This window comes from Sminthopsis crassicaudata, chromosome 1, assembly GCF_048593235.1.
Source record: "Sminthopsis crassicaudata isolate SCR6 chromosome 1, ASM4859323v1, whole genome shotgun sequence".
Taxonomy (NCBI): domain Eukaryota; kingdom Metazoa; phylum Chordata; class Mammalia; order Dasyuromorphia; family Dasyuridae; genus Sminthopsis; species Sminthopsis crassicaudata.
The window spans coordinates 691,314,105-691,341,757 of record NC_133617.1 but is presented as its reverse complement, the minus strand read 5'-3'; the positions used below and the strand labels follow the sequence as shown (position 1 = coordinate 691,341,757).

Sequence of the window (27,653 nt, the reverse complement as noted above, 5' to 3'; positions counted from 1 at the left end):
CCTGGAAATAATAAGTGAATCCAGATTGTGAAAGACTTTAAATGCCAAACAGAAGAATTGTACTTTATCCTAGGAACAATAGCTGAGAAGTAGTAAGAGGTTTAGGAATATTAATTTCTCAGCTCTGTTGAGGATTGGGGAAAGAGAGAGAGATTCAGACAGACAGAAACAAAGAGAACCAGAGAGACAGACTAAATGAGACAGAGACTAAATGCAGAGAAACTAATTAGGAATCTTTCAGACTAGCTCAAGTGAGAGATGATGAGGGTAGTAACTAGACGAATAAAGAGAAGGGGATGGTTACAACACAGTATAGGAAGACTGCACAGAGTCTTGAGGCTGTTAATGGCTATGGGAGATAGGATAAATGAGAACAAAGTGCTGAGGATGGGAGCCACACAGTGGTACCTTCAGTAGAGATAGGGAGCTTGTACACATTGAACCTAAATCAGATTGCATGCTAACTCGACAGGGAGGAAAGGGAGAAAAAATTGGAACACAAAGTTTTGTAAAGATGAATGTTAAAGTCTACCTTTGCATGTGTTTGAAAAAATAAAATACTATTAAAATTTATTTTTTTAAAAAGGAAGAAATGGGGAGGTTACTAATGGGATGGAGTAGGTTTAATAGGGGAAAATGAGTTATGTTTTGGACATGCAGAGTTTGTGGGACATCCCAATGAAAAAAATCTAATAGGTAGTTGGTGATGTGGGACTGGCACTGAGGGAGAGATGAGAGCTAGATTAGTAAGTGTGGGAGTTATTTGTGTAGAGGTGATGGTTAGTTAACATGAGAGTTGGTGAGATCTTCAAGAGATACGGTGATATCTCCATCTTTTTGATGGAGTAGAGTTTGGGGGAATAGCCATACATTGGAGACAAGATATGAATAATTAGAGTATATTAGAATATAATTAAATATATCCATATATTTAGACTAATGCTATATTCATTATATCTCAGGTATTCTTTTTAGAAGATGTCTCTTTTCCATAAAATCATCCTGATTTGAGTACCAGCTATGCATTTTACAAAAAGCATAGAACATATAGACCCTCTCCTCAAGATTTATTAAGCAACCAATGTTTTTCCTGAATACTTCCCAATAGAATTAGTTACACAGGATTTCCTTAAGGAGATTATAGTGTAGTAGGGTACAAAGCAAATCACTGGGAACAATTAAATGCCAGATTTTTTGGACTCAGTATAGATAAAAGAGCAGCCCAAAGAATGAAGAGAAGGTATAGAGATATCTCTTTCACATTACAACTTTCCCCATCCTGGTTTCAGCACATTGCAGATCAGTGTAAGAAATTTAATGGGACTTTGGGGGGAGTTTTGGGAAGCCCCAGAGGATAGATGAAGGGCAGCAGATGACAAAAAGTATTTTTACTTAACATTGACCTATATATTGCCTGTGATCAAATATTTAATATAAACTTTATAATGTACTATAAACACCCCATAAAAGAAAATGAAAAAAATTCAGACGTATTCTCTGGTATAAAGGGAAGGTCAAAAATTATGCGTGGATTTTCCAAGTCACAGGGTTTTGCCCCCCTAACATTGGTGATGTGGAAAGGATAATGGTAGTCTATTATCACTGGATAAAGCTTTGTTGAGTAAATGGGACTTAAGTTAAACCTTCATTTCCCCACCCCCTTTCAAAAAAATTGTTTTGATGATAACTGAAATTCAGTGTAATGGTTTCCTTGGTAATTCTATATGTTTATGTATTTTAAATCATTCATGGAAAGGGCCATATCAGATTTTCAAAGGGATACCTATCCGCCAAAAAGGATTAAGAACTTTAGCCTTAAAGGTCTATTATGAATGGGGAATGAAAAGTTTTCATAGGAGGAGGAATATAGCATAAAGAAAGGTTTAGAGATAGGAAAAACATGCCATGTTGGAGAACAGCAAGAAGTCTGTGGTCTGTAAGATAGGTCAGGATTGCAGAATATTGAGAAAGAATATTGATTTGATTGGACCAAATAAGAAGGGCCTTTAAAACTTGACAAAAAAGTTTGGACTTTGCATGTGGTAAGCTTATAAGATCTCCAGCCAAGAGTGACGTGATAAAAGTAGTGTTTTGATAAGTCAAGAAGAGTCTGGCTAAAATACAGAGGGAAGATTAGAAGGGAGAGAGATTTTATAGCAGGGAAGAAGCCCACTAGACTTTTCTAGTGATCCAAGGATGGAGTAATGACAGCTTGGATTAGGGTGTTTGGCACTGGAAATTAAGGAGTGGGAATAACTGGGAGATATTTTGAAGGAAGAAATAACAAGACTCGCCAATAAATTAGGTACAGAAGTTAACAGAGAATGAGAACCAGAGATCCTTTCAAATCTGGGGAGCAGCAAATATTGTGGTTGACACTGAGGAATGAAGTAGTTTGCAAAGGAAGAGATGGTAATGCTGAAGAAAATATTCTGTTAAAAAGACAAGATCCAAATTTTGTCTTTAGGTACTTAAAAAAAAATTTACCAGGTAGGAATTAACTTCTTGATGCTTTCCAAGAAATCATTTCATGTTCTAAGAAATATCCTCAAAGTACATATCTGAATACATGTCAAATACTTTGAACTTGCCTGAAATTTTCTTGGAGCTTTTCAGGAGACTATACTTTGAAAAAATTTACTAAGCAACCAGTGTTTTTCCTGAAGGTTTCCCAATAGAATTAGTTGCACAGGATCTGTTCTTTCTCTTTTTTTGTATTATTGGGAAGCCAATATGATCTTCCTGGAAGCTTCAGCCTCTCTTTATCTCTTGACTCTTTTCCTACTGCCTTCATATGTGTCCAAGACTCCCTTATTCTTAATAAATCTATCATTCCATCTCTCTTCACACTGTCTTCTAATATCTTTACTCCATCTCTCCATGAAACTCGTTGAGGAAAGCTTTCTCTATCCACTGTCTCTATTTCCTCTCTTCAGAGGCTTTTGACCTTATCACCCAACTGAAATTGTTCTTTTCCAAGTTACTTAGATTTTGGGGCAGCTAGATAGCACGTGGATGAAGCACCAGCCCTGAATTCAGGAGGACTTGAGTTCAAATATAGCCTCAGACACTTAAGACTTCTTAGCTGTGTGACCCTGTGCTAGTCACTTAATCAACAACAAGAAAAAGTTACTTTGATCTCCTAATTGCCAGATCTGATGATCTTTTCTCAGCCTCTTCTTTCTCAAACTATCTATTTCAAATGACACTGTTGATCAAGCTATTCTCTTACCTTTGGGTTCTCATAACACTCCTGCCTCCTCTTTTGCTTCCTGCCTAAACTCAACATTTCTAAACTGAGCTCATTATCTTCCCCACTCCAAATTCTCTCCTCTTCCAAATCTCTTTTTCCTTTATTTTAATTTAATTTAATTTTTTTATTTTTTAACACACATTGCTTTATAAATCATGTTGGGAGAGAAAAGCAGCAAAAGGGAAAAACCATGGGAGAAATTAAAAAAACAGAAAAAAAGAAATGAATTTAGCATATGTTAAATTACATTCATCCTCCTTATTTCTTTTTTTTTTTGGGGGGGGTGCAGATGGCATTTTCTATCCAAAGTCCACTGGGATTCCAGTGGGATCCAAAGCCCAGTGGTTCTCAGTGAACCACTGAGAAGAATCAAATCTTTCATAGTTGTTCATCGCACATTCTTGCTGTTATTATGTACAATGTATTTCTGGTTCTGCTTGTTTCACTCACTATCAGTGCATGTAAATCTTTTCAGGCCTTTGTAAAATCAGCTGTTTGATTATTTTTTATAGAACAATATTATTCCATTACCTTCATATGCTACAACTTGTTCAGCCATTCCCCAATGGATGGGCATCTACTTATTTTCCAGTTCTTTGCTACCATAAAAAGAGCTACTACCAACATTTTTACACATGTGGGTCCTTTTCCCTCCTTTATGATTTCCTTGGGAGACAGTAATGGCACTGCTGAGTCAAAGGATATGGACAGTTTTATAGCCCCTTTAAGCATTGCTCTCCAGAATGGTTGGATCATTTCACAACTCCACCAATAATGTATTAATGTCCCAGTCTTCCCACATCCTCTGCAGCATTTATCATTATCTTTTCCTGTTGTCTTAGCCAAGCTGAGAAGTTTGAGGAAGCACCTCATAGTTGTTTTAATTTGCATTTCTGTAATCAATAGTGATTTAGAGCATTTTTTACACAACTATAGATGGCTTTAATTTCATCTTCTGAAAATTGTCTGTTTATATCCTTCAACCCAAACCTCCCTATTTCTGTTGAAGACTACTCTCTTTCTCCCAGGTTCATCCTCACTTTATCTCACTCAACATACAATCAGTTTCTTTTTCTACAACATCTCTTGGATCTGGACTCTTCCACTCTCACTTCAGGTAACTCATCACTTCTTGCTCAGATTATCACAGTAACTTCCTCACTAGCTTTCCTACCCGGAGCTTCCCTTCACTACGGTCCTTCTGCCACACTGTTGTTTTTAAGCATAGACCTGACCAGATTGTTCCTCTACTCAATGAAACTTAGCTGTCTCTGGGATCAGATATAAACTTCTCTGATGGATTAGCCCTTCACAGCCTGGTCCCACTCCAGTTTTCCAATGTCATTGAGCATTCTTTCTCTTATGCCTTGTGATCCAGCATAATTGGTCCTTCTCTCATGTCACTTTCCTTCTATGGGCCTCAGTTTCTATAAAATGAAGTGGTTGGACCACATAGTTTCTGAGAGCCCTTCCAGCTCTTTGATCCTGGACCTTAGTGTCCAAAAGCAGAATAAGGGGAAACAAGGAGACCTTCCATCGGATATTCAGGTGTGAACAAATCCTCAAAAACTTCTGGTAGATCACTTTTTATAAAGAGAAGCATTACTCATCCATGTCACAATCATATTACAAATATATTGTAACCAAAAGAAGAGCAGTGGGATGCTGTGGCTAAAATGTGGAAGTTGGAATTAGCGGACCTCAGTTCAAACTTGAGGCAAGTCTCTTAACTTCTCTCCATCTTATTTGTCTTTGCTATAAAATCAGGGCATTGTTCTAGATGGTCTCAGAGACCACATTCATCTTTCATTCTATGATTCTAAAAATCAAACCCTCACCTTAAAACCCAAGCTCAGCCAGAATGCTGTTTGGCCAACTGTCCATTTATGCCTTGGTTTCCAGGGAACTGACTGGGTGTTTATAATATTAGTTCTCCTAATTTGTTTTCATTAATGGAATCAGTTCAATCTATGTAAATATTGAAATAAGACTTTTCATTACTAACACTCAGAAGGGAGAGTCACGGAGTCATTTTTCAAGAACTAGAAACCACAAAAAAGTTTCATCCCCTTCTATACTCCCCCCCAAAGTATTGTTAATTATAGCAGTTTTACCTTAACAAGTGTTCTTTATTTCTTGAAAAATTAAAGATGGAAAGTAGAGATCAGTCCATCAAAAAACATTTATTAAGTATATGTTTTTTGCCAGGAATTATGCTAAGCACACTGGAGAGAGATAAAAAACAAACAAACCAAAAAGTTCCTGCCTTCTAAGAACTTACATTTTATTAGAAGAAACAATATATACAAATTATATACAGTTACATAATGTATATATATATATATATGTGCAGATATTTTAGTTATTATTTAGTCATTTTTCAGTTATGTCTAACTCTTCTTGACATTATTTGCGGTTTTCTTGGCAAAGATATTGGAGTGGTTTGCCATTTCCTTCTCTGGATCATTTTACAGATAAGGAAATTGAGGCAAGTAGTGTAAAGTGACTTACCCAGGTTCACACAGCTAGTTAAGTGCTGAGCCGGACTTAACCTCAAAAAGGAGAGTCCTTGACTCAGCTTTGAAGCTCTATCCACTGTCCCATCTAAGTACCATATACAAATCAGGAAGGAAATGCAATTGAAAGAGGATTTCTTGCCATTTGGCAAGGAGCAGGAGTCTATTGTCAGATTCTCTCAGCACCCCAAATTCACGAACATCCCGTAGAATTTATCTACTAGAGTTTTGTCCTCATCATTCTCCCTAGCCTACTAGGGATGCCCAAACCACAGTTCAAGATTGAATTTCAAGATTAAGTAGATCACATCTCTAGTTTCATTGTTTCTTCGTGTAGTCTATGATAGACACTCTTTGTCCACTTGGTTTTTCCTGTGTGGATGGTTAGGGCAAACCTTTTTGAGGAATTGAAGAGCTCCTTTTAAGAGGCTTTGTATTGTTCTGTAATTTAATGGGAATGGAATGATATCATCCACAAAAAGCTTCTTGTAAGCAATCCCACTTTCAGTTTGCATCTGTTCACACCCTCTGTAAATCTGAGACTTTTACTGAGCCCTTGATTCTCTGTTTTATGACTTTTCTGACACTATCAGAGATTGGTGAAACAAAGTTGTCTCTATTATATGCTTCAAGGAATCTTGTATCATTCCTATATCTGCATCTTTTTTTGGAAAGCCTTTGAAGTGGTGATTTTTTTTCCTACCATATTAGATGCTTTTTTATAGCATATATAATATATACAGAATATATAAAGGATATAGAAACTATATTTTACATAAAAATACATAGAAACTTCACTGCTTTTCTATGATAGTCTTATTTGACACTGGAGCTCAAGATGCCTTAAAGATCATAGAACTATAGATTTATAGCTGGCAAAAATCTATTATGTAAGAGTTCAGTTCCTTCAATTTACTGGCATGGGAACTAAGACCCCGCTGGGTCTGAGGAAGCCAAAACACTCAGTGTTGGGCCTAGATGTGGTCTTCAGAGTCTCAGGATGATGTTCTATCCATTATAATCTTACAACCTCCCAGGCTTGTCCTTTTCAGACTTCCTTATACCTTTTTATGTTTCTTTGTTGTCATTATCCTATTATATCCATATACTTTTTATTGTGTGGACAGTGTTTTCTTAAACAGAAAATGACATTTAGTATTTGCCAGTAAATACGTGAATTGATGTTATTATCAGCCCTCTTTGTTCACAGGAGACAAACTCAAGAGTATTGTGCAAAGTATGTTTCCTTGCACAAATAAAGCCTTTTTCCTATCCCTCCCCCTTCCTCCAGCTATATTTTTTAAATTTTAAAAAAGAATTGGCATCTATCTAGATTGCCATCATTTAGTCAGAAAAAAATCTGGAATCCACATTCCCCCCTCCCTTATTGTTAAATTTGGGCTTCACTCTGTTGCAGTGCATGCAAATCTGAAAGAGGAAAAGTGGAACAGCTGCCTTCAGTGTCCACATCTTTTCCTTTTTTAAAAAAGCAAAACCTGATTTCAGGAAGGACAAAAGTTTGGAAGCTAAGGAAGGAGAGAAGCTACTTTTTTATGGAAATTTTTTTGGGGGGGCGGGTCTGAAAGTAGAACCCACTGACATTGTTCTGGTTTTCGACCCTATTACTGATATACATAAAGTCTGAAGCTTCTTGTAATGGGTTGTACTATTCCCAGAGTGAAGTGGGGCAGCATTATATTAAGCCTTTTCTTTGTTGCTGTTACCTTCCCTGACCTTAATCATTGATGGCTTACATTTGGTAGTCAGTCCATTCCCTTCAAACAAGCGTAGCTCGCTTTGAGCGTGCTTCTGCCCCGCTGTCCTGAAAGAGACCAGAGTATGGTGAAGGTGGCTTTGGGAGGAGCCTACCCTCTCAGCACCTGTCCAGACTGGAACATTGTATTTCCAAAGAGATTCCACAGGGGGTTGTTTACTTGTGTGGGTGAATCCAGCACCATTGAAGCGCTCTCCCCCTCTCCCTCTCTCTCTCTCTCTCTCTCTCTCTCTCTCTCTCTCTCTCTCTCTCTCTCTCTCTCTCTCTCTATCTCTCTCTCTCTCTCTCTCTCTCTCTCTCTCTCTTCTCTCTCTCTCTCTCTCTCTCTCTCTCTCTCTCTCTCTCTCTCTCTCTCTCTCTCTCTCTCTCTCTCTCTCTCTCTCTCTCTCCTCTCTCTCTCTCTCTCTCTCTCTCTCTCTCTCTCTCTCTCTCTCTCTCTCTCTCTCTCTCTCTCTCTCTCTCTCTGTCTCTCTCTCTCTGTCTGTCTTTCTCTGTCTCTGTCTCTCTCTCCTCTCTCTCTGTCTTTCTCTGTCTCTCTCTCTCTCTCTCTGTCTCTCTCTCTCTCTCTCTGTCTCTCTCTGTCTCTCTCTCTCTCTCTCTCTCTCTGTCTGTCTGTCTTTCTCTGTCTCTCTCTCTCACACACACAGAGAGAGAGAGAGAGAGGGAGGGACAGAGGTGAGAGCAGAAGCCAGCTTAGTTCCCTAAGCAATTTTCCTGTTTGCCAGGCAGGGAACCAGCTGTGCCCCAAGCGACCATGGCAACAGCTCACGGTTTGGTCTTCTAGGTGTGTGATGACATATTCAACCCTGCTATTGTCAGACGAGCTAATTGCATCAGAGGCAGTGTTAGCCCATTGGTCACATTCAATGGTGGTTTTTATTTAATCAGTTGCATTTAAAGGCAAATAGACTCAGAAAGGCAAGTTTTCCCCTTTGTTCCCGGCCTCCAGGCCCATTCCAAGATAGCTGCCAGTTTTTGTTTGAGATAATGAGCGATCCCTAATGGCTTCTTTTATTTTTCTCCTCTGCAGATGCCGTTCCTATGAAGATTGCTGTGGGTCAAGATGCTGTGTGCGGGCTCTGTCCATACAGAGGCTCTGGTATTTTTGGTAGGTCACCTCTTACTACAGAGAGGGGTTTGTCTGTCAAAGAGGAAACATGGTCATGAATCAAGAGTCAAGACTGCAGTAAAGAAGGGCTGAGTTCAGATCTTACCCCCTACACTACCAGTCAGATCTTGAACAAGTCATTTAAATTCTTTGAGCCTCTTTCTCATTTGTAAAATGGAGGGGTCCAAGTAGGTGACCCCTAAACTGGCCTAAATCTATGATCCTCAGTATCTGGCCGCTGCTTCCCACTATGATTGGTTGCCAAGTGTGGATGAAGGCAGAGTCCCATTGAACTCACCTGCCTTATCCCTTGGGTATTGTATTATGGGACAGTCTTTTGTACAGGAAATCAAATTTTCAAATGGTTACTTTGATGCTGACATCATCACCAGTCATGAATGGCTTTTGGTACCTAGAGAACCACGTTGGAAACTTGGTTCTATTCCCACGTCCTTCAGCTCTTCTCTTTAACTTACTTCAGTAGCTAAATTTCAAAGATACGAGCGCTGCTTCCTGCACATGATTTTCAATAGTCTTGATGAGTTGCTGTAGCCTGAAAAAAAAAAATGATCACTTCACTTGACAATAGGGAGCTTTCAAAGGCTTAGCTGGGCCTTGGACCCCAAACACAATCAATTCCCAGGCCCCCTCGCCAGAGCCTTCCTAGCTTGATAGAATCAGCTGGATGTCCATTTCCAGAGTTAGGACAAAAGCTATCAAGGGACTCTTGAAGTGCCTGAAAATGAGAAACTGCTTCATATTCTGCTCTTGACTAATTTCTTAAGTAGGACTGCTGCTAAATAGCCTAAGTGGCAGGGCAAGGAATTAGTATTCAACAAATTAAAATAATACTAATTTTCTCATCTTGAGTTTCAGGTCACCTGGAAATCTTTTTTTACACTGAATTCAATTTAACAAATATTTATTGAGTGCCTATTATGTACAAGACTGTGTAAGCACTGATGCAGATACTGAAATGAGAAAGGCTGAATGCCTGCACTCAAATAGTTTCTGATAATTTCCAGTTTCCTTCATATTATCTGTATTGCATATGAAGTTTTTGCATTTTATTTTTTGTATTTCAAAAATAATAATTTATTTTTCTCCCCACTTCCCCACCCAAAAAAAAAAAAAAAAAAAAGAAAAGAAAATTGACCAAAAAAGTCATGTAACAGATATGCATGACATATGCACAGTCAAGCAAAGCTAATTCCCACTTCAGCCATGTCCAAAAATGTGTCTCATTCTGCATCCCGAGTCTGTCACCTCTTCGCTTGATGTTATCTTTAGGACACTGGTGCTGGTAACTCCCTGTGTGTCTGGCTCTGTCACTCAGGAGCCAACAACGACACGCTTTGAGGGGGAGAAGATACAGTTATAGTTTGGAGGCAGGATGAAGCTGCCTCCTTATGGGATGTCCAATCAAGAAACAGAGCTTGATTTGAATTAGGTATTTTCAAGATCCAAGAGTCATGACTATAGGTAGAAGAGTCCCTCTAAGAACTTATTTGATTTTGTGAGCCATAGCATACAAAATAATGGGGTTAAGGGGGTGGTTGTTTCTTCCCCATATGCCGGGGATACTTGGACATATCTGAGAAAGGGGGAAATAAAAGAAACTTTCTCTTACACAGAAAACATCTGTCAAGCCCCTACAAAGACATTGTGCTAGGTACTGGAGATATAAAAATGAAAAATATTATCATCTTACCTTCATGGAGTTTGCAATAGTAGTGGATCGGTACATAGATAAATATTATATGAGGCAGAATATAATAATAGCAAAGGAGACATTCAGACAAAGTTCTCCAGGAAACTTTGAGGAGGAAAATTACTTTCAGCAGGAGTTGGGATAGGAGGATAAATAAAGGGAACATAATAAGAATTCATGCAGGATAATAATAAGAATTGAACCTTGAAGTAAGAGAAGAATTTCAGTAGGAGAGGAGGTGGGGGGTGCTACATTTTAGCCATAAAAAATGAACAGCTTAATTTTGTTTTCTTTCTTATTTTTTTTTCCTTTTTAATCTGATTTTTCTTGTGCAGTAAGATAATTGCATAAATATGTATACATATATTGGATTTAACATATATTTTAACATTAAAGATTAGTTGCCATCTAGGGAAGGTGAGGGGGGAGAAAGGAGGAAATTTTGGAACACAAGGTTTTGCAAGGGTCAGTATTGAAAAATTATCCATACATATACTTTGAAAATAAAAAGCTTTAATAAAAAAAGAGAAAGATGAATAGCTTTTACCCATAAGTGAAAAAATATATATATTAAGTGCTTAGTACTCATCAGACACTATGAAAAGGTCCAGGGATATAGAGATGGTCCCTATCCTCAGGGAGCTTACATTCGAATAAGGGAGGACAAAAGCCGTGGTGGCTGCTGTAGGGTATTCTGGAGAGTCAGGAATGGCTAGTGAAAACAGCACAATTGATTGTCCATCTATTTCCTAGTTTGGGAGTGTTGATATATTACTTTTCTTGCAGTTGAAGGAGATAAGACTGGGGTAAAGAATAGTTGTGAGGTGACATGGCATAAAGAGACAAACCAGAGATGGAGAACTCTTAATAATTATGGGCTCGGGGCCCCAGGGTGGGAGCTGGAGCATTGGGACAAAGAACGATTGAGGCACCATAACATGAAGCTGGAACTTAAGATGGAGAGGAGCAGGAGGCTGGAAGATAAGATTGAGAAGTAGTGGTCCTCTTTGCCTAAAACTACTGGGAATAATAAAGGTAGATCAGAACTGAATTGGTTAAGAGCCGTCTGCAGAGTGACAATTGACAGGGGTGAGATTCCTTAGGAAGGGAACAGAGAGTCAAGCCATATTGAGGATGTATTATGTGCAAAAGACTGCACTAAATGCTAGAGTATTAAGATAAAACAGAGTCCTGGTAGAAACCCATACTTTAAAGGCCCCTTAAAATGAGTCAGTGAAGGAGGTGAAGAAGGAACACTCATCTAAGTAGGAGGAGAAGCAGGAGTGGCTTGGTTCTATTCCATAGCTCTTTTTTCTGTTGCTTTTCTGTGTGTAATTATTTTGCTGTTATAGTTACCATCACTAAAGATAAACCTCATAGAGCCTGAGAGCTTCTTTCCCTAGAGACTTAAATACTTACCATTTAATTTGCACAGAATTTCTCCTTCACATAGGGATACCTCTCCCCAATTTGTGTGATTAAGGGAAGCTCCAAGAGATAGACACCCTCCTGTTTATTTCATTATCCAGGTTTTTCTTTTAATTTTAGTGGTCTTCTAATCTCCTTTACCAACAACATACTCCTTTTCCATGTAGATCAGAAGAAAATTTATTTGAGGCAAAAGTCATTTTAGGAACTGCCAGTACCCTGACCTGGAGGGCATCTGCCATGTCTACTTGCTGTCTTGGCTAAATGTGTCTCCTTGGTGCTAAAGCGGTCTCCCTGGAAGCCATTGAAGTGAGAGGAAGCCAGCGTCCCCCATAGGATGGGAGCAATTTCAGGCTCTCATTCCTTCTGTAATAGCCCTCTCCTTCCCTGACTCCTGACACAGCCCCACGAGAGATGTTTAGAGCCCTTTATTCCAGCCAAATACAAATAACCCTGGTAATGATAACATAAAGATGAGCAGTTCTAGTCTCTTACAACTCCAAAGAATTTAAGAAATTGGAGCTGGAGGGGATCTTTATGTATAGAGACACTAATCCTAGCTCTGACTATGGACAAGCTAACCCGCGTTTGCCTGCTCTAGTCAGTCAATCCATCAAACCAGCAAACATTTATTGAGCATGTGCCAGGTGCTGTGCTAAGTCCTGGGATCCAAATAGAAGTTAAAGACAGCTCCTTCCTTCAAGAAACTTATAGTTATAAAAAGGAGCTAAAAATCAGGTTGGAAAGGGGGATGGAGACAAAGTTACCCAGTAATTCCGGTTCTCAAACCATGAACCGTGAACCAGTCATCTCTGCCATTGTTCTTGGATCGAGTTTTTCCATCTTCTCACATTTCCTCCTCAATGCTGTAACTTTCCAATAGGGGTGGCCATCTGTAACCTCCTTGAAGGAAGAAACAAGTTTTGCTTTGTATTTTCATCCCTGGTACCTAGTACAATACTTGGCATAGAATAAGAGCTTAATAAAAACTTTTTCATTTATTCATAGTGAGAACCTCTCTCATAAAAATTTTGTTGAGTAATATAATCACGAATATCCTTAATTGACAGATGAGGCTCAGAAAGGTTAGATGATTTGGTTGTAGTCACAGAGATTGTTAGTATTAAAGCCAAAATTCAAACTGAGCTTTTCTGGCTAAACAATATTTTCCCCCCAATATTCCTAAAGATCCAAGGCTGCTACAACTGTGCCATTCCCCATGAAAATATCACCTGATTCCTCTTATTTCCAACTCATTGTTCCCAAGCTCAGCCCCATCACTGTAGACTTTTCCCACATCAATTATATGTACTAGATTTACACAGTCCTTGCCTTAAATTGGGCTGGACACTGTTGCTAGTCCAGTCCAGTAACCACAATAACTCCCTTCTGGCTTCAGCTCCTGGACCAGCAGGATTTCCCTCAGCTCCTTTAACTGTCTGGGAAGTTCTCTGGTTTCACTTTAAGAAGATCATCTGTCCTTGATCCAAAACAACAGAGTTTTGAAAACAAAAGGAAGAATACTATCCTTGATTAGAAAATCCAATTCACATCCTGTGGAGCTAGGACCACTTATTGGGAAAGGGAGCAAAGGGCTGGTCTCCCCTGTTTTCTGGTTTGTAAAGTACAATAGATCGATAGGAAAGGCACATTTACTCCTGAATTTCTGGAACGGTCTCCTAGACAGGACAGTGAAAAGGAGTATCTCACTTTACAATCAAAACCATAACTCACAGCACTTCAAAGAACTGTAGCTTCTTATTAAATTCCCTCTGCCTTCCCCTCAAATTCTCTTTATCTCTTTCCTCCCATTTTTCATCTTCACATGCTTCTTCCCTTCATCAACTTTTTTTTTCAAATGTATTCTGCTCAGGACCCTCGCCTTCAAGAATGAGTGACCATATCTACTGACAAGCATCTCAGCTCTGTCTCCAGCCTGCTTTAAAAAAAAATGTGCTTTTAAAAAATAAATAATTCAGTTGAGGAAATCAACAGTGAGCTCTGCCATGAATTTCCTTAGTTCTTTTGATGGACATGACAATGTCTTGTTTCACCTGTTGGAGGATAGGAAAATGTCATCTAAGAAAGGAGAAATTGAAGTAAGCCAGGGTTTATGTCAAGGAAAAATCACAATTGGAGACCATAGAGTGGTAGCTTTAGACTTGGAAGGGACTTAAAGACCATTTAAACCAACCCTCTTTATTTTATTGATAAGGAAACCAGGGTTTATAGAGGTTGAGGAATTTCCCCAGAATTGCACAGGGAATCACAGCAAAGAGACTTGAATCCATATTCTCCCACCTAAAAATCCAAAATTCCTTCCATATGTTTGATTTTTTTTAGTCATTACAGTTTCCAACTGGGATGGCTTAGCTCCATGGACGTTGATCAGTAGAACAGATAATGAATGGGAAAGAAATAAAGGGGTTTGGTCAAACAAATCCTACCATTTCTCCCAGCTGCTATTCCAATGTGAACATACAGTTCATATTTCTATAACAATGTTATAATTTACAAAGCAAGTTTCCGCCTGTGGAGGAGGGGGTACAAATATCATTAGCCCACTTCACAGAAGATGCAGCTGAGAGACTCAGAGCCCTTGCCCACTCACAAGGTTAGGGAATGACCACACTTGACATTGATCTCTGACTTTGAGAACAGCACTGGTAGCTCCCACGCTATGGGAACTCAGCTGTCGCCCAAGTAGAAATCACTGGCAACTCTCATTATTACTCATATTTAATGTTCTCGGACTCTCCCAGTGCATCCCATGTGATTATCAGTGAGTCTCCCCAGAGAGATGGGGCTTTGAAGGAATAGCAGTCCCACTCTGGCATCCCAGCATTGTGTCCGTGGGATTTACATTACAGGTCTGGATAATTGAATATGCTGTGTGCCATCCTCTTGCGTGCTTCAGATCCATCTATGCCCTATGACTGCTCCACTCCTTGACCAAGGCTGACACATTTGCAAGGAAAAGTCCCACTGAGGTTTCATGATTTGCATTTGATCTCATCAGAACCTTTCCACAGTTTTTTTTTTTTTTTCATTGCTATATCTTTAGGGTAGATAGCTGCTAGAGTATGATATGGGCCTTTTGTGAAGACCTTATATTACAAAGAAAACTGATGGTAGTGAATTGTGGGGAACAGTGTGTCCGACTCTGGGAAATAATTCACATTGGCCCTTCAGGTCCAATCATCATTTCCGTCTATGTGGAAGAGCAAAAACTGGAAATAAAAATGCTTTAAGTTTCCATTGTGCTTTGACACTTATGAATAACCCATTGAGCTAGGGAATAAACATTTTCTTAGTCCCCATTTTTCACATGAAAAAGCTGAGATTCAGAGGACCTCAAAGTAATCACTTGTGGTTATATAACTAGGAAATGGCAGAATTAAGACAGGAATGTGGGCTTTCACTTTTGGTCTTATGCTTCTTCCCATCGAACTATGATGCACTGACCCAATTCTATTTGTTTTGTTTTGTTTTTCTTTTCTTTGTCTTGATGACCAGAGGCATCATAGGATTAGAATTTATGTCAAAAGCTGGTTTCAAATCCTCTCTCAGACATTTATTACCTATATGATCTCGGGCAAATCACTTTTATTCTCAGTTTACTCATCTATAAAATGAGGAAGTTGGTTTGATGGCACTTTACTGCTCTAAGTTTATGATCTCTCTACTCAGTACTTGAGATTTTTAGCAATGAATACTAAATATGAATGTGTTTAAATATATACACATGTATGGCTTCAGATCATCAATCACAATCACTTTTCTCAATAAAAAGGGCCTTTTATTTTCTCAATAAAGATGCTGTCCCCTTAAGATGTGAGGCAAGACAGAGAAATTCAGGCAGTTATATTGATTGACCTTTGCAACTGGAGAATGGAAAGTTGAGTAGGCAACAAGATTGATCTGTTTTAGAGAATAGCATATCCAAACATGACATGACAAGTGTTTTCTCATATTTTGATTATTTTAAATCTTTAGGCTTACTGACTGACTCATTTGATGTCTTGGTTAGTTTTGATAAAAACAAGTTTTTTTTTAAATCTTCTTTATTCTTTAAAAAATTATAGGGGATGATTCTCTGAATAAGGGATGGGCAGGTAAAAAATATCAAAAATAGTGGGTTTTATTTTTAAATTTTAGGGCTGAGGACCAAGGGCATTTATTCCTCATTATTCCTTTAAGTCCAGTCATTCTCTTGCTACTTAAGTTTGTGCTCATATCAGAGCTTTCTGGTTAGGCTGGTGACATTGGTCTAAAGACCAAATACATGAGCAGAGAAGACTGGCTCAGGATTCCTTGAGCCAGGTAAAACTCATCTCATAATGTTGCCTAGCAACCCTGCTCTAGATCCCAAGGATCAAGAACACCTCGGAACCTGAATGTTGCCCAACACATTTTCTTGGAATAAGATAGTACTACCATTGAGGATAAAGCACTATGAGTCTGCCAGGATTCTGGATCCCCTATGCCCCTCTTCTTGAAAGGTAGTGTTTCTGGTAGTTTGTGTTGACAGTGACTGTATCCTCAGAGGATTCAGCAGTGGAGCAAAGATACTTTTTGAGGAGTCTGATTTCCGTCTTTTGGGAGCATCCCAGGTCCCGCCTTTCCTGTATCACCCTCCCTCTGACCCAGAACCCAATCCAACTTGCATTTTGGTCTTTCTCTTCCTTCAGGTTTCTTCTGATGATGGGTGTTCTCTTCTGCTGTGGAGCTGGCTTCTTCATTCGCAGGAGGATGTATCCGCCGCCACTAGTTGAAGAACCAACGTTTAATGTATCCTACACCAGGCAGCCCGCCAATCCAACAGCAGGTCAGCCGTCAGCCATGTTCCCTCTTGCCTTTAAGTGTGTACTTTTTTGTGTAGCTTCAGTAGGGAATACACAAACACATACACACACGAAATAGAAATTCAAGCTTTCTCTTTTAAAATTCCCTATCAGGTGCTGGTTGAAGGTTACTTCATGACATGTAGAAAGAACTTACTTTTGATGTTTACACACACTTGGTTTAACACTTTTTAAATGTGGGAAGATTGGTTTATTTTCCCTTCTGACCCTGTCAGGCAGTCAGACAAATAGTACCTACTATGTACCACACACTGTGCTATAGTAGTGATTTTTTTTAAAAAGGCAAAAAACAGTTCCTGCTTTTGAGGAAATGTCAAATTCTGGTGTTTTTGCCAAGAAATCCCCAAAGAGTCAGGAGAGACTGAAAATGACTACACCACAAATTTCCAAGGATCGCACAGTCTTATGGGAGAGAGTACGTACAAATAGCTATATATGTACAAGTTATATTCAAGGTAAGGGAGATAATAAATAGAGGAAAGGTATTAAGGGGATCAGGACTTCTCAAAGAAGGTAAGATTTTGGCTGGCAGTTGTAGAAGGAAGTCAGGGAGTTCAGGAGGCAGAGATGAGAAAGGTCAGACATGAGGTTCAGCTATTGAAAATACTCAGAATCAGGAAAATCGGGCAAGGAACAGCAATGAAGCTCGTGTTGTTGGAGAAGAGAAAGGTTGATGGCCTCTCCTAACAACAAAGATGAATTTACATGGGATGCAGAGAATGTCTTTACTGGAACTCAATTCATTCACTATTTGTGTTTGCAAAACTTCTTGGCAGTATGTCAGAGGTATATGATTCTTCCATAGGAACTATGGTTACTATCCTGATAGGTATTTATTTATTTATTTGTTTTTTAGAAATGCTCTTGGGTAAGTCAATACTACAAGTCAAAAGGAAATGTTGGGAAATAATATAAATATTCCAGCAAGGATAGATTTATTTGTTCATTCATTTATTCATCTACATTTAATTCCCAAATATCTTATATGTAACATCTCAAAGTTAAAAGGAAATGTTGGGAAACAATGTGGATATTTATCCATTTATTCATTCATTTATTCACATTTAATTACTAAATATCTTATACTTAACTTCTCAAGATCAAAAGAAAATCTTGGGAAACAATGTGGAAAAAGCGTGGATTTATTTGTCCATTCATTCATATTTAATTACCAGATATCTTATATTTAACTTCCCAGTGCTCCAAGAAACTGTTAAGACTAAATTACAATTGCCAATCTACATTGATGGAGAGAATTCCCACAGTGAGAATTTTTGACACTGACAAATCAGAAATCTAGCTTGTATCCTTTCCCCCATCCAAAAAATAAATCCCACATAAATTTATACAAAAGTTGTCACCAAGGGGAAAACAAAATGCAACATTTATTCCAGGGATTCGTAAATGTTTTCCACTTGCGACCCCTTTTCCTTTTCACTTAAGAAATGTTTACATGACCTAGGGATATATAGGTAGATAAAAGAGAAGTTTAGAGACCTTTCCATTTACTCCTTAGCCTGACATTTTAAGCCACTTTCCTCCTCACAGACTGATTCTAAACTAACTTCAAGCTTATTTATTACTCTAATCCTCCAGCCAAAGCAATTTACTCAATTTCCTCCAAATTTGTATTGTAGTTTCTGGCCTCCTACCTCCTATCTACTAGGAAAACCAGTTAACATTTGTTTGCCTCAAGTTTTTAGTTGTAAAGTGGGAACCATAATAGCATTTATCTCACAGGATTGCTGAGGATCAAATGAGATGCTATTTGTAAAACACTTAGCACAGTGCTTGGCACATAGTAGGGGCTATAGAAATACTTATTACCTTCCCCCTTTGTTCAGTGAGTCTCGTTTCCAGAATGCCCTGCTCTCAAACTCAGCTCTCCTTGTTGACGTCCTGAGGATGTGTCAAAGGCTTGCTCTGTCATTACTCTTCTCCAGAACCTTTCCTGGTCTTCCCAGATGGAAGCATACTTTATATAACTGATCCCGTAGCTCATTCCATTCCTGAATCTGTATCTCCCCCTACTGGACTAATAACGCCTTCAGGGCGGAGTATTTACTGCATCTCCTTCCTAAGTATGACTTCAGAATGAGCATCCCCCCCCATCAAGATAAATACTATATCTATGAGTTCATGAATATAGGGAGCATCGCACATAATAAAAAATTATTAACTTTGTTGAACGAAAAATGAATTTGCTTGACTTAATCTAAAAAATTGGCTTAATTTTTAAATGTTCCATAGAGGAAGAGCTAAAGAAGTTGATCCATTCATAGAAACTTAGAATTGGAAGGGTTCCCTATGATCTCTCTACAAATTTTATTGAGTAGAATTGAACTCAAGCAGATGTCCACTTTTTGGGACCTCAATTTCCTCATTGGTATATTAGAAAGTTAAACTGATTGCTGTCATCATGTGAAATGATGAATCCCTAATTATAACTGGGATTCTGTCAAACAGCAAAGCCAAAGAATCAGAATGCTGGGTCTCCTGGAACCATAATGTTTAGGTGCTTATCATAGTATGTCAGGAAGTTACCTGCATCATCTGGGTGCAGGTAACTGTGAGGAACATATTGTACAAATTAGAGGCGTGCCCCAAAGTCTGGTGAAATGCCTAGAAAAGAGAGGAAGGGAGATGAGAACATCATTTCTCAAAAAGGAATTTTTAGCATGTTCTGGCCAAGTGTCAGTGCTCCGAATGGATATCTGTCTGGTTGTCATGCTTGAAATGGAGCTGGGCAAATTAGGACAATCTGCCTCAATGTCCAGTGGCTCCCAATTGCCTCATGGATGACTACAGAATGCTGTGTTTGGCATTCAGAGCCTTCATAATCTGGCTTGCGCTTGCCTTTCCAGTCTTACTCCCCAACAATTACTCCTCACACTTCTCCAGTCCAATGATACTGGCTTTCTGGCTTTCCAGAAACAAGACAGGCCAGCTCTCATCTCTTGATTTTCTCTCTGTCTTTGTAACCTCACAAATTAACACAGTGTAGCAGGCCTGTAATAACCATTTAATAAATGCACATCGATTTGATTGATTAGTTACTTTCTGAGGATGAACTAGAAGTCCCGGGTTCAAATTCAGTCTCTTAAAATCATTCACTTCTTCTGACTTTGGCTTCTCTACCTGCAAAATATAAAAGCTGGACTAGATACTTAAATATCCTTCCAGCCAGGAAATCTTGGACCACTCATGAATTATTTACTTGGTACCCCCATGGGCAAGGCACTGTCCTAGGTACTGAAGAGCACACAAAGGCAAGACACATTCCTTCTACTAGAATGGTCATAATCCAAGGTAGCGCACCGTGTTGTGTGGTGCAGGAGGGGTCCAGAGGAGGAGAGATCTCATCCTGTTTGGTGAAATGAGGGAGGGCTTCTGAGGGAGGTAGTATCTGGAACAGGCCTTCAAGTATATGAAAGATTTTGTTAAGGAGAGATGAAGAGGGCAGAAGACAAGTATTCTGAATACATTTTGATGGAATTAGGTACCTAGCTTCTGCTCATCCAGAGGCAAAATACATGTTTATTGTCTTCTAGGTACATGTATTGTGTATGCACACATGCACATATACACATATGGATTGTGGTATCTGTGTGAATGTGTGTACATGTATGTATATGTATACATAAATATGTTTTTCATATATACACATATTATCTCAAAGTAATTCCCAGTGCTGGGATATGTGCCCAGATTCCAACATGGACTTGGTCCCGTACTCACGAGCTTCCCTTACATGGAGTCCATGCCCTCCATGGAGATGCCCTGGTTCTCCCAGCTGCTGGTGCTTCCCTTCTCCCCCCTCACTGCCCAGGTTAGATTATATTGTCTTTGTATGGGTCTGTCTATACCTAGATTTTATACACACACACACACACACACACACACACACACACACACACACACACACACACACTGTTTCTCTGGTTTCTCTATAAGCTTCTTGAAGGCAAAAATGGTTTAACTTTTGTTTTTGTATCCTTAGTTCCTGGCACTGATAGATACTTAATAAAGACTTATTGATTGATGGAGCCAACTGTAACTGCAGGTCTCGTGGGATTGCACCTTTATACCCCCAAAAAGATAACATTCTGATGGGCTGACTCAATTTCTAAGACTATCCAGGCTGCAGAAATCTTCCATTCCTTTTTTATAGGCAATTTCCTCCCACCAAAATTATACAAAGTCCAGGTTTAAAATGAAAAAGTACAATTAGAACACATTGCAAAGTGTGGGCTTGACCTCTTGGTTTCTCTGACTGAAAGTTAACAAAAAAAACTTTGTTGTTGGATGAGTCAGAGCATTTCTAGCCTGTGGTTTTCTTTCTTTCTTTTTGATGAACAAAAATCCTTACATGCTCCTGTTCATCCTTTTTACTGGCAAGAGCAGCTTGTTCACTTCCCGCTGTTCTCACCACAAACTAGTGAAATATTTGAAAATAAGAATTTTTTAAAAATAATAGTTGCTAAATCCCACATTTCCTGTTCAAATTTGTTACTAGTCTGTTAGTGTCTTAATCTCTTTGATGGAATTTTGTGGGAAGAGAAAATGTGAAAATAAGGTGGTAACCTTAGGCCCTAGGGACTTAGTAAGGGTGTCTTTATGGATGATTGAAGAAATATCAGTTGAGTTCTCAGTAGTTATAAAGTGCGATGCTTGGAGAACATGGAGATGTGCTGGGCAGTTCCTGCCCTCAAGGACTGTCTGAAAGGAAAGGTCTAGTTAACAAGGCAAGTCAGCAAGCATTTAGTACTTACTGTGTTGCTAAGGAGTCAGAGAAAGGCAAAGCAACTCCTGCTCTCAGGAAGTTCATAGTTTAATACGGAGACCACATGCAAACAATTGCACACAAATAAGATATACTAAAATAAATTGGAGATAACTACACTGAAAAGCCCCATCAAAAAGGTACAAAATGTTTCATAAGGTCAAAGGAGGGAGAGTGGGTATTTAGATGATTGATTCTCTGCTCACCTGAGATAGGTCAAGGAAGCAGGCTAGCAAGTATTGGCTGGTCAGAAATTGGAACAAGGGAAAGGAGGTGCAAGGGAGTGCACTGTTGACTGTGTGACTTTGGGTTTGGGGACTTTCCTTACTTGAAGGTGATTTCTTCCATCTATTCTAGCTCTGAGCCTATGATTTTATGAGCAATAAGTTATAGTAGGAGATATGTGTGTATGTGTGTTTATGTGATATGAGGTATATATACATATAGATACATTTTATATGCATGCAATTCACATATATACATATAATGTGCACACATGTATTGTATATTTATACATTATATAGATATGTATGTGTACATTATACATAAATACATGTTTATTATCTTCTAGATGTCTTATTATGTATGCATATGCACAGTGCAATCCTCATGTGAATTGTATACATGTGAATGTATATGTATGTATATGTATGCATAAATATATATTATATAGGGGCAGCTAGGTGGCGCAGTGGCTAGAGCACCAGCCCTGAATTCAGGAGGACCTGAGTTCAAATCTTGCCTCAGACACTTAACACTTCCCAGCTGTGTGACCCTGGGCAAGTCACTTAACCCCAGCCTCCCCCCCCCCAAAAAAAAAAAAAAATATATATATATATATATATATATATATGTATATATATATATATATATATATATATATATACACACACACACACACACACACACACACACACACCTATATTATGCACACACAACCACATATGTGCAAGGTAATGGGTACTGTACTAAACACTTTATAACTTTTATCTCATTTGATCCTTACAACTGTGAAAGGGAGGTGCTGTTCTTAACACTAAGGCACCACATGGTGACCCAGCTCTGATTCTTACTTAGTGATCCTGGATAAGTCATATGCCCACTGTAGCTCTGAGTTTCTTCCTCTGTAGCAGATTAGACAATTTCTCAGACTGCTTCCAACTCTCTGAGTGATACAAATTAAACAGTTTAGATATTTCTTGTGCCAGGAGGGAGACTAGGTCTGTTGACACTGAATCCTATTTGCAAGTTTAGGGAAGAAAAGATTTTCAGTTTTCTTGAATCAGTGAATGCAAAAGTTGAGGGGCCTGATGTATATTAATGAAGTGCTAATCATTTCCCTAGGATTTTTTTTAATGTCAGAACTCTTTGATCCATTTGTGTAGGGAAAGAGGTGATGATCATCTTCTTACAAAAGCTTGTAATGGAAATTTAGAGGATTTTAAAGTGGAAATGGCTTGCTTTTTTTAAAGTCAGGCTGTTTGTTTTTTTCTTTAGATTATCTTCCACTGAAGTTAATATCATGTATTTCCATTAAACAAGGGAAGTGTCCGAGCTATTGAATAGATCAAAGTACAAAGCAGTCTCTGCCCCAGGGACTTATGCACATATTTTAAATAAATAAACCCAGGGAATTTGCAGATGTTTTTACAGATTGTATATTTGCAGATTATAAATATTCATTTGGACATTTTCAATTCCTAAAACAAACTGTAAAGTCGTGAATCTGAGATCCTTAGTGGTGATGAATTTTGAAAATGAGAAACAGCCATGTTCTGAAATGTTTGCATGAACTTGATTATCCCATGATGCCCTCAAAGATCTCCTCTGCAGGAAAGGGGCTCAAATCACGCAACCCATCAAGCCTCAGCCCCCCTTTCATTTGACATCAATGGAGCCTTCTTCCTTACCTAAGTGTGGAGAGAATTTGGATTTACAGAAGGTTTTTTAAGCCAGTGAGTTTTGAATCTCAGTCATAAACTTCCCAAAGGCACACATTGCCTGAGCCAATCCCTCTAAGGTTATAGAAAGAAAATTCTCTTTCAACCTTACTCTCACTTCAGGGCCCATCCAGAGAGAATCGAGTGAAAACACCATACAAAATCCCCAGAGGGAGATAATCTGACTCCTCCCCAAACCTACATCAGGCTACCGTCCCTTTCCTAGGCTCTGAATGCCGTACCAGTAAGGGGAAGGGATTTCCTTCCCTGGTACCTCCTTTACTTTGTAAGGATATACTATTCCATTCCCTGCTGTGTAGGAGAAAACGCCAGCTTTTTGGTATCTCAGCAACAGTTATTAATTTTATGTCTTAGTTTTTCAGTCTAGTGAATATCGTATGTTTAATCCACAAATATTTACTGAAAGCTTGTTGTGTGGAAAGCCCTTGCAGAAGGCTTAGTGAGTATCAAATAAAGGAGTTCGTTGTGGTTTCCAAGCCCGCTATCATGGAGAGCTCAGAAGGTTGAGTAACTGTTTCCTTAAGGGCAGGGATTATCCTGGTTTGTATTTTAGCTCTTTCTCAGAGAAGGGTGTATGAGATGTTCAGGGAGGGCCAGCATCTCTGGTGTAGGGCTTGTCCGACCTTTGCAGGGCTGCTTATCCCCCCAAGGTGTCCACCTTCACCCAGCTCTCACCTGGGGCTCCAAGGAGCTGAGCGTGCTCATGGCCACACCTTGGTAAAACCTTCTCAGCAGAGGGGCCGAGATTGAGGGTAATCTCTAGGCCTCAAATCCATGGGTGAGTTAAGGGCATATCCACTCTAAGAAGACTTTCCCTGGTGGAATGGGCGGGTGAGAACCATTTGTTTGAATGGCCATGGAGGGGACTGAAATAGTTGCTTTGGAATGGTTAGAGCCTAGTAAGACATCAAAGATGCCAGAAGCATCCTCTGCATCCCAGGGCCATCACCACTGGACTTTGATGATTGAGAGAAAGAGAGACACACAGAGTCAGACAGAGACAGAGAGACACAGAGAGACAGAGAGAGAAAGAGAGACTGATGATTTTGCCATCTCTCCCTCACTTAAATCCAATTTACATCCAGCATCACCCTCTGGTGTTACTGGTTCTCTTTGAAAACAGAGGACGAATAATTTCTCAGAGTATTTAATCTACCTAGTCATTCTTCCAGAGGTTTTCATCTTCCTAGGGTCAGTAATATGTCATAAGAAATTACTGGAGCTAGAGGAAGGTGATAAAGCCTCCAGATTTCTAGCAGTGTGACTCTGGACAAGCTACCACAACTTTCTCATTATCATCTGTAAGTTGGACAGAATAATACTTATGCTATCCACTGTGCAAGGTATTGTAGGTATTTTGCAAATCTTAGAGTGCTCTATTCTGAGATCTCTTTATTTGAGCCCATCCCCATGTCTCTCCCCTTTGCCTCTCACTACTTTGACTTCTTATGTCTCTAGTGTTGATTTATTTAAGAATTGACAAACCCAGTGACCAACCTATCATGAAATCCCCAATTCAAGGCAGGGAAATTGTATTTGACAATGGAGATACTTTGAGAGATGATCATGGCCAATAAGTAGATTAACAAAGATCTTCATAGTTCTCCATACCCCTGAAACGATTGAATGTCTGTAGAGAAGAGGATATTTGTTGTCGTTTCTTCAAAGAAAACTTCTCCTGTTAACTTAGTATGGTGGGAAATAATAATCTCTTGTATTTATGTAGTGCTTGCTAAACTTTGCCATGTTATTTTATTTGATCCTCATCATGACTCTCTAATGCTGTCATTAGCTCCATTTTACATACAGGTAAACTAAAGCTGAGGCCAAGGTTAAATATTTTCTTCAAGGTCACATAACTAGGAAATATCCACAGCAGGAGCTGAACTTGGGTCTTCCTTAGAACAAGTTCAGTGCTCTATCTAGTCTGTTTACATTAGACCTTCTCTGACAGTGTTTGCAAGAGATTGATTTTTCTCCCTTGGTCCATTCTGGTTTTCATAAATCACTCCCAATGAAGTGGAGTAAAGGCAGAAATTTGTCCTACTTCTCTCCCAAACTGCTCCAAATTCCTTTAAATAATGTCTCTAAATATAAATCATTTCCGAGATTCTGAAGTCCCCTTAAAGCAAAGAGTTTCCTGAAGATACTCAATAGAAGACAGGGACCTGGTAAAGAAAGCTGGTTCTCAGATGGGCCTTCCCCAGCTTCCTTAGTATCGCATCAAATTCAGAAAGATTTTGTGTCACTGAGATTCAGCGGATGAAATGAAAGATGAAATTATTTTCATGAATTCATGAATGCCTGATAGTGGAGATGGCCAATAAAAGAAAACTAAATTAGCTGAGGTTTCTTTTTAAAAGCTCAATTACTAGTTCTTTTCAGGTCTAATTATACATACAGCATAAATATCCAGAATTTTCCTCTACCATTAAACCAAGCTCAGTAATAATGAGAAGTTATATTACTTTGTCATGACTAGTGAGAATTTTTAAAAATGCATGTCTGAAAATCATAGCCATTTTGGGGGGAAAAAAATGATAGATGTATATAGTTGCAAGTTACAACCTTTGATTCCGAACCCCTCTTTTTATGTATGAGGAAAGTGAAACACAGAGAGGTAAAGTCCTTGCCCCGTATCATGTAACTGCTAAGTATCCAAAACATAAGATTTGAACTTGGGCCTTTTGACTCTTATCCACTAAGCCAAAATATCTCTCAAAAGCAAACAGCAGTGTAGCTTGCACAATCATCACTTTAAACTTAGAAAATAATTTTTAAACCTCATTTAATCTCAGACAATAAGTATTTATTTTTAAAGCGTTTTATTTTCAAAACACATGCATAGATAGTTTTCAGCATTCACCCTTGTAAAACCTTATGTTCCAGAAATTTTTTCTCCTTTCTTTCCCCATCTCTTCCCTTAGATGGTAAGTGATCCAATCTATGTTACACATGTGCAGTTCTTCTATACATAATCCCACAATTAGATGATGAGTATTTCTAGAACCCTGAAGTTGGTACGAATCTTAGAGTTCTTCTACTGACTTCCAACCTGAATCTCTACATGAAATGGTCCTCAAGCCTTTGACTTTAAGTGATGGCGAACCTACACTTATTACATTTTAGACGATCTTTCATTTTTTTAGGCAGTTCTTTCTTATATTGAATTAAAACATAAAATCAACCTCCCTGTAACTTTTATTCTTTGGTTCTGGTTCTGTCATCTGGAACCACAATGGAAATAAATCTATTCCCTTTCCCTATGACACCTTTTAAAAAAAAAATGTGTGTGTATGTATGTATGTATGTATATGTATTGAAAATTGAGATCATGTCCCTCTATAAGCATTCGCTTCTCATATGCCTCTTTCCTGAATACTTTTTAAAAGATTTTTTTCCTTGGTGTTGAGTCCTCCCTGAAAGGGATACAGATTAGAATCCTGAGTTAATTAAGTCTGTCATTCAAGAAAGAGAGAGCAAGAGAGAGAGAGACACAGACAGAGAGAGATAGTTAAACTGACATTAAACGATTGTGATTTCCTCTGATTGCACCATTTGCCTCATGGAATCAGTCTTGTTACTTGGTATTGTAAGGTGAGGTTATTATGTTAAATAGTATGTTATTCCATACTATGAGATTTCCAATCTCAGCTCTCTATTCCTACTCATCCTTGGACTGAAAATCCTCTCCAGCCTTCCTAGTGTAGTCCAATTGAAAAAATATAGATTTGGGAAAGAAAACCTGAAATCTCTGTGTGATGTTGAATAAAGCACTTTGACTTCTCCTCATCCCTGAAGTGAAGAGGATATTGGAGAAGTTTTTCTAATTCTAATATTCTAAAAATCTGTAAATATCTAAGCCCTTATGGAGATTGTAGAAGAAACAATCATTTGATTGACTGCCCAAAAAACAAAACATAGAATAGTGGGTGATAAATATCCAACAAATGTTTGTTGACGAAATAATTGAAGTTGCAGAAGGATAGATTTAGGCAGTCCCAAGAGGTGGTGAGTTATTAGTGAATATCTTCCAGCAGAAATTGGATGATATGTCTTCTAGCAATCACAAGGAGTGTGTACTAAAAGCTAAACTGGTTGTTACAGCGTCCTTTATTTTACAGTTGAGGAAACTGAGGCACACAGGGTTGACTTGCTCAGGAAGGACAGAGTTTGTCTATGACTGTCTTCCAGTCTACGGTACTCCACTGAGAGGGGTGTCAGGGAGGTTTCTTGAGAATTTTAGATTGCAAC

General features: G+C 38.7%; 1 protein-coding gene across 1 annotated transcript in view; it reads left to right on the top strand.

Annotated features, from left to right (window-relative positions):
- Nucleotides 1–27,653, top strand: part of VOPP1 (VOPP1 WW domain binding protein) — a 160,130-nt gene that overhangs the window by 123,540 nt on the left and 8,937 nt on the right. The window contains exons 3-4 of the mRNA XM_074283624.1: nt 8,574–8,651; nt 16,482–16,618. Coding sequence (XP_074139725.1) covers nt 8,574–8,651; nt 16,482–16,618 — 215 coding nt within the window. The remainder of the gene's footprint in view (nt 1–8,573; nt 8,652–16,481; nt 16,619–27,653) is intronic.